Source organism: Saccopteryx bilineata, chromosome 2 (genome assembly GCF_036850765.1).
Source record: "Saccopteryx bilineata isolate mSacBil1 chromosome 2, mSacBil1_pri_phased_curated, whole genome shotgun sequence".
Lineage (NCBI taxonomy): Eukaryota > Metazoa > Chordata > Mammalia > Chiroptera > Emballonuridae > Saccopteryx > Saccopteryx bilineata.
Window position 1 is genome coordinate 268,229,213 of NC_089491.1, and position 12,015 is coordinate 268,241,227.

General features: G+C 45.1%; 1 protein-coding gene across 3 annotated transcripts in view; it reads left to right on the top strand.

Annotated features, from left to right (window-relative positions):
- The first annotated feature begins 6,031 nt into the window (after positions 1–6,031).
- The window catches only part of RBM19 (RNA binding motif protein 19), a 129,142-nt gene continuing 123,158 nt past the window's right edge, over positions 6,032–12,015 (top strand). For all 3 annotated transcript variants that reach the window (XM_066260500.1, XM_066260501.1, XM_066260502.1), the window contains exon 1: positions 6,032–6,162. In XM_066260500.1, coding sequence (XP_066116597.1) covers positions 6,127–6,162 — 36 coding nt within the window. In that variant the 5' untranslated portion in view covers positions 6,032–6,126. The remainder of the gene's footprint in view (positions 6,163–12,015) is intronic.

Sequence of the window (12,015 nt, forward strand, 5' to 3'; positions counted from 1 at the left end):
TGGGACATTTAAAATTTGAGTCTGTATTATTAGATAAGAAGTATTGTTTCAACATTAATTTTCCCAGATTTGATGATTGCACTGTTATGTATCAAATTCATACTGAAAGTGTTATGGGGTGAAGGGCCATGATGTTTGCAAGGTGCCTGCCAATGGTTCTGTAATAACAATCATATGTAAAGAGAGACGCAAATCAAATGACGTGACTCCTAAAATTTGGTGAACCTGGGTGAGGATACCAAGATGTAGATTACACTTATCTCAATACAATTTTTTAAAGTTATAGTGAAATATATACGTTCAGGTATTTGTGAATGCTACTTTTATTTTGCACAAGCCATCTTATTTTATTTGTACCACTTGCTCAGGAGCCGGATCCTAAAGGTTTTACAGAAAAGAACGTAAGCTCAGAGGTAAGCAGTTTGCTGGGGACCCAGCCAGGTGTGGCGAGCAGGTGGCGAGCAGGGTCCGTGCCCAAGGCTACCTCTGGCTGAGTCTTGGGTTTCACAGACCTTCCTCCATGCCAGGCCGATCCCCACACACCCGAGCCCCAGCCCCGCCACGCTGTGGCTTGCCTCCAGGCCCCCCACTTGCTGTTCCCCCTGCCGGGAAGAACCCTGTCTTTTCCACCGCCTCCCACAGCCGTTAAGTCATGTTCTCCAGGGGGCCTTTGCAGACCCCCGGGCCTACACCTGCGTCACTTCTCACAGCGCTCACTGCATCTGTCATCGTTCCTCTAACGTGGGCTCCCCGCCCCCTGCATGAGCAGGAAGTCACCTGAGCACAGCGACAGTGCCTCTGTAGCCCCAGGACCTGGCACAGGTGTCGCTCACCCATTGTCAGGACTTCAAGAATGCTGCTGTTTGAAGAGACAGAGAAATGCCTGCCCTGGGGGGTTAGGTCAGCAGGGAACCAATGGTGATGGCACACTTCCAAGAATAAGGGCTTTATTTGTTTATTTATTTTATTGATTGACTTGAGAGTGAGAGAGAGAATCATCAATGTGCTGTTCCACTTAGTTATGCATTCATAGGTTGACTCTGTATGTGCCCGCACCAGGGATCAAACCCACAACCTTGGTGTTTCAGGATGATGATCTAACCAACTCAGCCACCCGGCCAGGATGTATATCCTTTTAATTTTCAAAATCTTTTAAATATATTTAATAAACTGCTTAGTTCAGAAGCACTTTAGATTTGCAGGAGGGCTGTGAGAATATTAGAGTTTTCACACAGTCCCCACCTCCCCTTACTCTTATCATTCCTGGGTCACACTTGTCGCAACCAAGGAACCAATGGCGACACCTTCTTACTAACTCGAGGCTGTGCTTGGTTTGGATTTGCTCCATTTTTCCCTGAGGTCCATTTCCTGTTCCAGGGTCTTCTGTTACATTCCGTCCTCCTGTCTCCTTAGGATCCTCCTGGCTGGGACAGTTTCTCAGCCTGCCCCTGTTTTTGATGACCCCGGTCTTTTTCAAGCATTGCGGTTAGGGATTTCGTAGGCTGCCCCTCCATGGCAATTTCTCTGATGTTTCCCCATAGTTAGACTTCTCGCGCAGAGGATACTGAATTTGGTGTTCTCCTCTCTCTCCATCCTGCCTCTCCAACCCCTTCCAATCTCTCTCCCCATTACTGGGCTTTTATTTTGGTGGGGAGTTCTTTCCTTCAGGTCCAGAGACTTCTCACAGCCCCACATGTGAAGGTAGCCATGGGTGGGGCTGGTTCAAACCTGGCTAGGTATTTTGTGTTGTTTTTTTAAATCTCCAGGTATAATAAGAGAGGCCAGCACAGCGGGATCCAGGTGCCCCGGTCATACTCGCTGGAAGAGAAAAGGAACCAAGAGACAAAACAGGAAGTCAGGAGAGCAAGGAGACGCACAATAACTTCATAACGCGGCTGTTTATTAAGTGCGCGGGATAGCCAGCCCGGGAACAGTCCCTCCTCTCCCGACATGTGGCGACCATATTGGCCTGGCCCGGGCGTTGAAACGTGTGGATTGGCAAAGAGCATTTCATTTTCTTTTAATACCTTCTGATTTGTGAATTTCTTTAGGGAAGACTACGTGTAGTTGCACAGTTTAATAAAGGCCGTTCATGAAAACAATGAAAGAACACAAAAACCAGGACTGGCTTGGGCAACCCACACTTGTCGTCTCATAAAAGGCTAGGATCACGGGGCTGCTCCATAAAGCCTACTGCGGCCCGTCCTGGCCAAGGTCATGGATTGCAAGGACAACAACAACAAACCCTTACTGTCCTTTAGCTACAGAGCCCTTTCAGACATATCAATAAATATCTGTTGAATAAACCCATGACCCCTGTTGAAACATTGTGGCCTCTGAAGTCATCTGCTGTAGGCTCGAGGGTGCGTTTTTACACGTGTGTGTGTGTGTGTGTGTGTGTGTGTGTGTTTTCACTGAACAGTCAGCCTGAGACAGAGAGAGGGTGAAATTGATCTTCACAGTAACCATATGACAGAGCAAGTAAGTCCTCAAGTGGGGTGGGTTGAATAGTGTCCCTGAAAAAAAAAAAAAAGATATGACCGCCCTGGCCGGTTGGCTCAGCGGTAGAGTGTCAGCCTAGTGTGCGGAGGACCCGGGTTCGATTCCCGGCCAGGGCACATAGGAGAAGCGCCCATTTGCTTCTCCACCCCTCCGCCGCGCTTTCCTCTCTGTCTCTCTCTTCCCCTCCCGCAGCCGAAGCTCCATTGGAGCAAAGATGGCCCGGGCGCTGGGGATGGCTCTGTGTCCTCTGCCCCAGGCGCTAGAGTGGCTCTGGTCGCAACATGGCGACGCCCAGGATGGGCAGAGCATCGCCCCCTGGTGGGCAGAGTGTTGCCCCATGGTGGGCGTGCCGGGTGGATCCCGGTCGGGCGCATGCGGGAGTCTGTCTGTCTCTCCCTGTTTCCAGCTTCAGAAAAATGAAAAAAAAAAAAAAAAAAAAAGATATGACCATGTTCTAATCCCTGGAACCCAGAAGTAACCTTATTAGCAATTATTAAGGATTTCAAGATGAGATTATTCTCAATTTGAGATGGACCCTAAACCTACATGGCGGCATCCTAATTAGAGAAAGGAGAGGGAGACAGATTTGGCTCAGACACTAGAAGGGGAGGACCATGTGAGGACAGAGGGGACACAGGGGAATTGTGGCGGAATGGTAAGAACCTAGGGAAATTCCTCAACAAGTGGAATGAGGGGAACTGAGGCAATTCAACAAGGCCAAACAATTTGAATGATTTACAGCCAGCTAATGAATCACAAGGTGTTGTCTTCTCTAACCAGAGGCACTTAGGAACAGATGATTTACACAATTCTGACCTCTATGGGAAACACCAGCCTCGGTCTGGGTCCCACTCCGGTGAGCAAACAGCAGCGCCTCCCCTTGGCTCCCGTCCATCACTGTGACTTATTTCTCGGGGAGTTCATGCATCTTATGCAGCCCAGCATGACCCACTTCTCTCCTATAACATTTGTAGGCAGCCAAAGCAGCCCCACCTGGGCTCTCTCCTGTTGCCTCTCTATCCTAAGCCCTTCCTTCCTTGCACCATCCCCAGCTGTAATAGATGTTCTCTCAAAGTCCCCTGGACTCGTGCTGTAAAACCTTTCCTGCAGGAAGTCAGCAACCCACCCACTGCTGGCCAGCCCCGGGCCAAGGCTCCCAGGCTGCCCCTGTCCTGTCCTGTCACAGAGTGATGTTACTGTTTTTACCATTTTGACCAGTGGGGTCAAACTGGACCTTGGTTCAGCAACCTCAATATGTGGTTCTGGCTAGGAAATAATTCAGAGCCAAGGCCCTCGCTGGGTAGCTCAGTTGGTTAGAGCCTCATCCCCAAACCCTAAGATTGCAGGTTCGATCCCTGGTCAGGGCACATATGGGAAACAACCAATGAATGAACAACAAATGAATGCTTCTCTCTCTCTCCCCCACTCCCTTCCTCTCTCTATCTAAAATCAACAAATAAGCCTGACCAGGCGGTGGTGCAGTGGATAGAGCATCGGACTGGGATGCGGAGGACCCAGGTTCGAGACCCCGAGCTCGCCAGCTTGAGTGCGGGCTCATCTGGTTTGAGCAAGGCTCACTAGCTTGGACTCAAGGTCACTGGCTTGAGCAAGGGGTTACTCGGTCTGCTGGAGGCCCACGGTCAAGGCACATATGAGAAAGCAATCAATGAACAACTAAGGTGCCACAATGAGAAACTGATAATTGATGCTTCTAATCTCTCTTCGTTCCTGTCTGTCTGTCCCTGTCTATCCCTCTCTCTGACTCTGTCGCTGTAAAAAAATAAAATCAACAAATAATAATTTTAAAAAAGAATTCAGAGCCAAGACTCAAAACATTAGAGAAAGTTTACTTAGAAAGTCAGCCAGGTAGAAGAAATGAGCTTTAGGAAAGAAGTTACCTAAAGAAACAAGAGAAGGGGCCTTTAGCAGAAAGAGCGAACCAACTACACCTGTGCCGTGAGGGTGAGAGGGCACAGGTCCAGGAGGGAGAGCACCTGTGTCTTCCGTCCTATGGGCTTTTATGGGTGGAGAGTTTTAGGGGCAGTCCCAGGGGAGGCTCTCAATAGAATATTCGTCAGCTCTCCAGGTGTGTACTTTCAGAGTTGTGGTCTCCACTGATTGGCCAGCGCCAGGTGCCTTTAATCAATGCAGCTGGTCCTGAGTCAGCTGTGGAGTCTTGTCTGGTTTTGCTGCTTCTCTGGATCTGGAGCTGAAACAGAACTAGCCCTGGCCTATCGCCCTTGCTTTGGTGACTTTCTGTACCTGGCTCATCGTCCTTGCTCTGCTCATGTCTAACTGCCCACCACGTTGCCAGCCAAGAAAGGCCGGAAGCTGAAGGAGGCAAGGAAGGATGCCCCTCCGGGGCCTTCTAGGGGAGCACAGCCCAGCTGACGCCTTGACTTTGGACTCCAGAACTGCAGCAGAACACATTTCTGTTGTTTCAAGTCTTTAAATTTCTGTTAATGTGATCTCCAGCAGCCCTGGGATACCAATCCACCCATAATCCTATCACTTAAAACTGCTTATACTTTCAATACGCCTTCATACTTAATAGTAAGGTGAACAACTTTTCTACAATGAAAAGGACAAAAACAAATTAAAGAAAACAATATCGTAAATAAAAGAAACATTTTATTCATTGCAACAATAATACGCTATAATATGATAAATACATAATTAAAACATTTGTAATATTTTCTATTGTAATTATGCTTACATACCTATTAATTTCTTAATAATAATTGTAAGAAAAAAGTACTCATTTAGAAACAAATACGTCACATCACACACAATGGATCGACTCTGCATCGATCAAATACGGACATTTACAGATTAGTCTTCCAATATCAAAAAGGAGGACATGTAGGAGGACACTTTTTGAGGAAGGACAGAACTTACAAAAGTAGGACTGTCCTCCCCAAAGGAGGACGATTGGTTACCTTATTAATAGCCTCACGGCTTTGAGCAAACTGCTTTACTCCTCTGCGTCCCGGGGTACCTGCGGGCAAAATGGGGACGTTTATTTCCAATGTACACAGTCCAGTACTTACAGGTGATGCTCAGTAACTGATCCACTCCTCTGCGTCCCGGGGTACCTGCGGGCAAAATGGGGATGTTTATTTCCCATGTACACAGTCCAGTACTTACAGGTGATGCTCAGTAACTGATCCATGGCACCTGGCAGCCTCTCTGAGCCTGTTTCCGCATCTCTAAGTTTAGGATTTAAGAATAAAATAAAACAGAAAAAGAGGCTGAAAGAAAAGCGATTTCTCCCATCCACACAGCACTCTAACTCTAAACTGGCCGGCTACCCGCAATCCCCCCCCCCCCCCAACATTAGGCACCAGCGCCCCCTGCCGACTTTGCATTGGTCTCATCGGACGCCGCCAAACAGCCTGCGCCTGCGCATAATGCAAGCGCTCAGGCCCGCCTTTTATGTGGATGACATCCTTGGGTCGCTCTAATTTGGCCGCGCCTCCTTCCGGAGAGGGCGGGCCTAGGTCCGGAGCACGTGACTCTATTCCGGTTCTCTAAAGATGGCGGCGCCCAGAGCTGCAGCGTGAAAGTGGGTAGCGGAAGACCTTGTTCATCCGCACTGGAATCGGAACAGTGACACTGTGCGCCATGTCGCGATTGATCGTGAAGAACCTCCCGAATGGGGTGAGTGCAAGGCCTGAAAATACAGAATCTGAAATTAGGACGCGTCGGGGGCCGAGGTTTAGTGGGGAGACAGCTGGGGAGAATTGGAGAATTGGGGAGTGATTTTCGCTCTGGGGCAGGATTCCCGACGGCTTCGGAAACCGAAAGGGCAGGATCTTCGACTTCTCCCCATTTGACAGTGGGAAGGAGGGATAGTGACTGCTCAGGGTTTCACACCTGGCCTGTGAGTACCTGACTCCCAATCCCACAACTCTCCCAGGGAGATGCCAGTCCCACTCTGTGCCGGATGCCTTGCTCCCACAACTCCTCGCGTCCGATCACGTTTCGTTGTTGTTGCTACACACGCTACCTAGAACCCCCTTCCCATTCGGGACTGCAAGGGAGGTACGTGGGGAGTATTAGGCTTAGAGCCTGCGTTCCAGTTTCCAGTCCCCGCCTTTTTTTTCTTTTCTTTTCTTTTTTTTTACAGAGACAGAGTCAAGAGAGGGATAGATAGGGACAGACAGACAGGAACGGAGAGAGATGAGAAGCGTCAATCAGTTTTTCATTGCAACACCTTAGTTGTTCATTGATTGCTTTCTCATGTGCCTTGACTGCGGGCCTTCAGCAGACCAAGTAACCCCTTGCTGGAGCCAGCGACCTTGGGTCCAAGCTGTTGAGCTTTGCTCAAACCAGATGAGCCCACGCTCAAACTGGCGACCTCGGGGTCTCGAACCTGGATCCTCCACATCCCAGTCTGTGCTCTATCCACTGCGCCACCACCTGGTCAGGTCCAGTCCCCATCTTTAGGGCAGGTCGTATAAGTCAGACAACTATTTCGGTGTGGAGGGCTTTAAACCATTTGTCCATTACTTGTCTCTGTTTCCCTGGAGCCCAGTGCAGAACCTGTGATAGGCATTCAGTAAGTACATACCCCATAAATGAGTGAAGAAATGGATGAATGTGTGTGGTATCAGAAGATGGGGTACAGTAGATCCTCACCTATTTCCCTGTAACTTTTCGTGCATGGAGAGCCCCCACTCACTGGAGCAGCCAGTAAACTCATTCCTCAAATCCAAAATATGCCATTTGGATGGAATGAGAGCTCTTTTGTACTCTTGACTCTACCCCTTGGGACTCTCTCTCCTTAAATAAGGACTCAAAGCCATTTCTGTTTTATTGCTGTGGCTTTTTAAAATTTATCCTTCACCAGGTTGGGGTGGGGACTATGACACAATTAAAAAATTCAAATAGTACAATAGTGTATTAAACGAGAAGCGAAGTTTGTTGTTTCATCCCTTTATCTTTCTCCAGGAGTAACCATCTAATATGGCTTGTTCTTAGGACTCCTCATAGGCATCTCTCTCTGCCCAGGTCTGCTCTCACACCCATTTCTTGACCCATTTATCCCAATGACTCTCTGCTGACACCCCACTATGAAAGCTGAGGGATCTAGGTAGTTAGCTATTCTTTCCTTCCAGTCTGTTACTTATCATTTTAAAGTTCCTCCATCATTTACCCTAAATGGTATACTTTTAAAATATCTGTTATTGACCAATCTGTCAATTTTAGGCAATGTCTCTTAATGCCTTTCTCTGGTGGCTGAGGATGGCCACCCTTCCCCTCCCATCTTCTGTTTCATTATGCTTCACAATGTTGCTGACTCTTACCATTGCTTGTCTCGTCTGATGAATGAAAGAATTAATTTTTCAAAAGGTATTAGTATCTGTCACTTACTATGTGCCATGCACTGTTCCAGGTGCTTTAGGTCAGGAACTCATTTAATCCTCCACGTCAGCCCACAAGTAGGTTCCATTATTATGCCCATTTTAAAGGTAAGGAAACCAAGTGATTTGCCTGAGATCACAAAGCTGGTAATTTTTAGAGCAGGGATCTAGAATTTGAGTTCTTGACCACTACACCATCCTGTCTCTCTTAGCTTGATTGCACACCCTTATCTTCATCCTTTCCCAACAGATAAACACTTAGTAAAGAGTATTCATTATGTTGCTGATGTTGTAGGTGGAACTGGATAAGACTCAGTCCCCACTTCTCTTGTGCTTGCAGTCTAGCAAGGAGACAGACACCAGGTCATTCTGATGAAAGGTGCAGGGATTGAGGGACGAGCTGGTTTTGTGAGAGCACAGAACGGTTGGTCACCTGACTCACCTGAGGAATTGAAATGATTGAACTGAGAAGGAGGAGGAGTTAGCCAGGGCCTGTCTGGGAAGATGTCACCCAGAGGGAGACATCAGTAGCAAAACCTCAGCAGCGAGAAGCGTCTTCCTCCGTCTTCAAAGTCAGCTGCCTAGCATCTTCCAGTCTCTGGCTGCTTCCACCATCACGTCGCCTTTTCCAACTCTGACCTTCCTGCTGCTACTCTGTTGTAAGGACACTTGTGATTACATTGGGATGCACCCAGATAATCCAGGACAGTCTCATCTCAACACCCGTAGTGAAAGCACATCTCTGCAGCCCCTTTTGCCATGTAAGGTCACATACTCGCAGATCCCAGGGATTAGGATGTGGACATCTTTTAGCAGTGATCCCCAACCTTTTTTGGGCCACGGACCGGTTTAATGTCAGAAAATATTTTCACAACCGGCCTTTAGGGTGGGACGGATAAGTGTATCACGTGACTGAGACAAGCGTCAAGAGTGAGTCTTAGATCAGTGTTTCCCAACGTGGGGCCCACGCCCCACAGGGGGGCAATTTGATAGTTAAGGGGGGCAATTTGAAAATGGACTCGACAGGACTTTAACTCTTTCGCCCCGGGCCATGTAAATGCAATGCTAGATATCCGTGCCAAATTTAACAAAAAATACAATTCTTAAATAATTGCGGTAAATAATTATTAAATATAATTTCGTTTGACGAGACCAAAATATCAACTGGGTGATTGGCCTCGTCAAGTAAACTTCGTCCTGGGTTCACCGCGGAGCATGCCGTCTGCCGCGGGGAACCCCGGACGTTTTAAAAACTCACTAAACAACGCAGTTATTCTCATCTAATTGGCCCATCACAACTTCTGTAGTGTTTCACATCATTCAGTTGGTGTTAATTTGAAATAAGTGTCAGTCAAAACTGTTGCTCGTTGATTTAATAAATATACATATATATATTGTATAGATATAATTGGTAAGTATTTGATTTTATTTTTATCAATATTAAACTCTTTATTAAGTACTTCTTGCATCGGGGCTAGAAAGCAATAATATTTTATAAATACTATTGGGGCTATAATAGTGCATGCACGACAATTTTAATTTTAGAAGCATAACTTTCCAGAAAATTTTGTCAAGTGGAAAAATATAAATATCTTTTGATTTGCGGTGGTAGTGTAGTAAATGTGTTATATACATTTAAATAAATATGAATTTTTAGTATATGTTTACTCTATGTCACATTGAATATATTTTAACACATATTTTAATATCAGCATTTCTTTTTTTTTTTTTTGTATTTTTCCAAAGCTGGAAATGGGGAGAAACAGTCAGACAGACTCCCACATGCACCCGACCGGGATCCACCCGGCACGCCCACCAGGGGCGTCGCTCTGCCGAGACCAGAGCCACTCTAGCGCCTGGGGCAGAGGCCAAGGAGCCATCCCAGCGCCCGGGCCATCTCTGCTCCAATGGAGCCTCGGCTGCGGGAGGAGAAGAGAGAGACAGAGAGGAAGGGGGGGGGGAGTAGAGAAGCAAATGGGCGCTTCTCCTATGTGCCCTGGCCCGGAATCGAACCCAGGTCCCCCACACGCCAGGCCGACGCTCTACCGCTGAGCCAACCGGCCAGGGTCTAATATCAGCATTTCTTAAAACGGTTCTTGGAAAAGATGACAAAGATGTAAAAGCTATGCCACTCAGTAACAATACTGTTAGCAGAAGAATAGACGAAATGAGTGAGGATATTGAAAAACAACTTATTGAAAAGCTGAAAACAAGAAAATTCTCCTTGCAAATGGATGAATCAACTTTGAGAGACAGTGAGGCAGTATTGATAACTTATGTAAGATATATTGATAAAGGACATTTTGCTGAAGAAATGTTCTGTAAAAGATTAGAAAGCACCATTACCTCCAAAGATATATATAATAAGCTAAAAAACTACTTAGATATCAATGATATACCAATGAAAAATATAACATCTTGTGCTGCAGATGGTGCTCCCAATATGATGGGCAAGAAAAATGGCTGCTTAAAATTGATGAAAGATGCGAATCCAGAAATGATTCTTGTGCATTGTGTTATTCATAGGGAAAACTTGGTAGCTAAAAACATCTCGCCTGTTCTGAATGAAGTATTATATACAGTAATTAAGTGTGTTAATGCTATTAAAGCTAGTGCTAAATGTGAGCGTCTTTTCAAACTATTTTGTGAAGAAGAAAATGAAGACCATGTGAGACTTTTACTTCATACTGAAGTAAGATGGCTATCTAAAGGAAACTGTTTGAAAAGATTTATGGAACTGTTTGATACTCTTAGTGATTTTTTAAGCAACAAACCTGAAATGAAGTATCTATTAACAATAGGTGGTAAAGCATTTGTGAGTTATTTAGCCAATATCTTTGAAAAACTAAATATATTAAATAAGCAACTTCAAGGAACAAATAAAACTCTTGTCGATGCAAAAGCAAAGATATTTGGTTTCATTACCAATATTGAGTTATGTCAGAAACATATTAACAACAAAAACTTTAAACAGTTTCATTGGCTCTAAAAATGTGAAGTAACTGATACTGCTTTACTTGTTATTGTCAATCATTTGAATATTCTATCGGCTGATTTAAAAGAAAGATTTTCTGATTTAAAACAAATTGATTTCCCAACATGGATGATGCAGCCAATGTTAGTGGATTCTTCTGATATATCAAATATGCAGTATCAAGAAGAACTCGCAGAATTGCAAAATGATGAATCAGTTAAAGCTTTATTTAATATCAAAGGAGCGATGGCATGGCTTTGTGAGGAAACAGAAATCAAATACCCAAATTCAACCAAATGTGCAAGAAAACTATTGCTACCGTTTCCACCTTCATTTTTAGCTGAATGTGGAATTAGTGCTGTAAATGATTTACTGGTAAAAAAAAAAAAAAAGAAATCGGCTGGATATAACACAACATGGAGACTTGAGACTAAAGCTAACCAAATTGGAACCTAATATAAAATCTCTGTGCAGCAAGCATCAAGCGCAAGGATCACACTAAATTAAAATAATAAATTAATACAGAAAATCTGTATTAAAATTATTTGGAATTTAAATTTCTGTTTTTCATTATATGTTTTGAAATTTTACTTACTGTGTTTTGTTAACAATTTCATAGTGATTTCTTCCTAGAACCTATCATTTATGTTTATTAAGTGAACAAATCAATTTTTTAATGTTAAAAATTATGTATGTTACATGGGGGGGACATAAAAATTATAGAAAGGTTAAGGTGGGGCATGGCACAAAAAAGATTGGGAAACACTGGTCTTAGATGGATGTAACAGAGGGAATCTGGCCATTTTTTTAAAATAAAACATTGTTCAGACTTAAATATAAATAAAACGGGAATAATATAAGTTATTTATTCTTTCTCTGCGGTACCAAATGGCCCATGGACCGGTACCGGTTTGCAGCCTGGGGGTTGGGGGCCACTGTTTTAGGGGACTCCATCATTCTGTCTACCACATTAGCAAACAGTAAAATAGCCAGTTTGCTCATTCACGCATTGATCCTGACAGGCATTTGTGAAGTATCCGTCACAATGCTGGGCTCCTTTCATAATCAGTCTCCTTACCCTCCTAAGGGTAGGAAGATTTCACTGAAGTGGGTAGAGGACTTGCTCCAGGCCACACAGCTAGTACGTGTTCAAGTGAGAGCGGGAACCAGGTC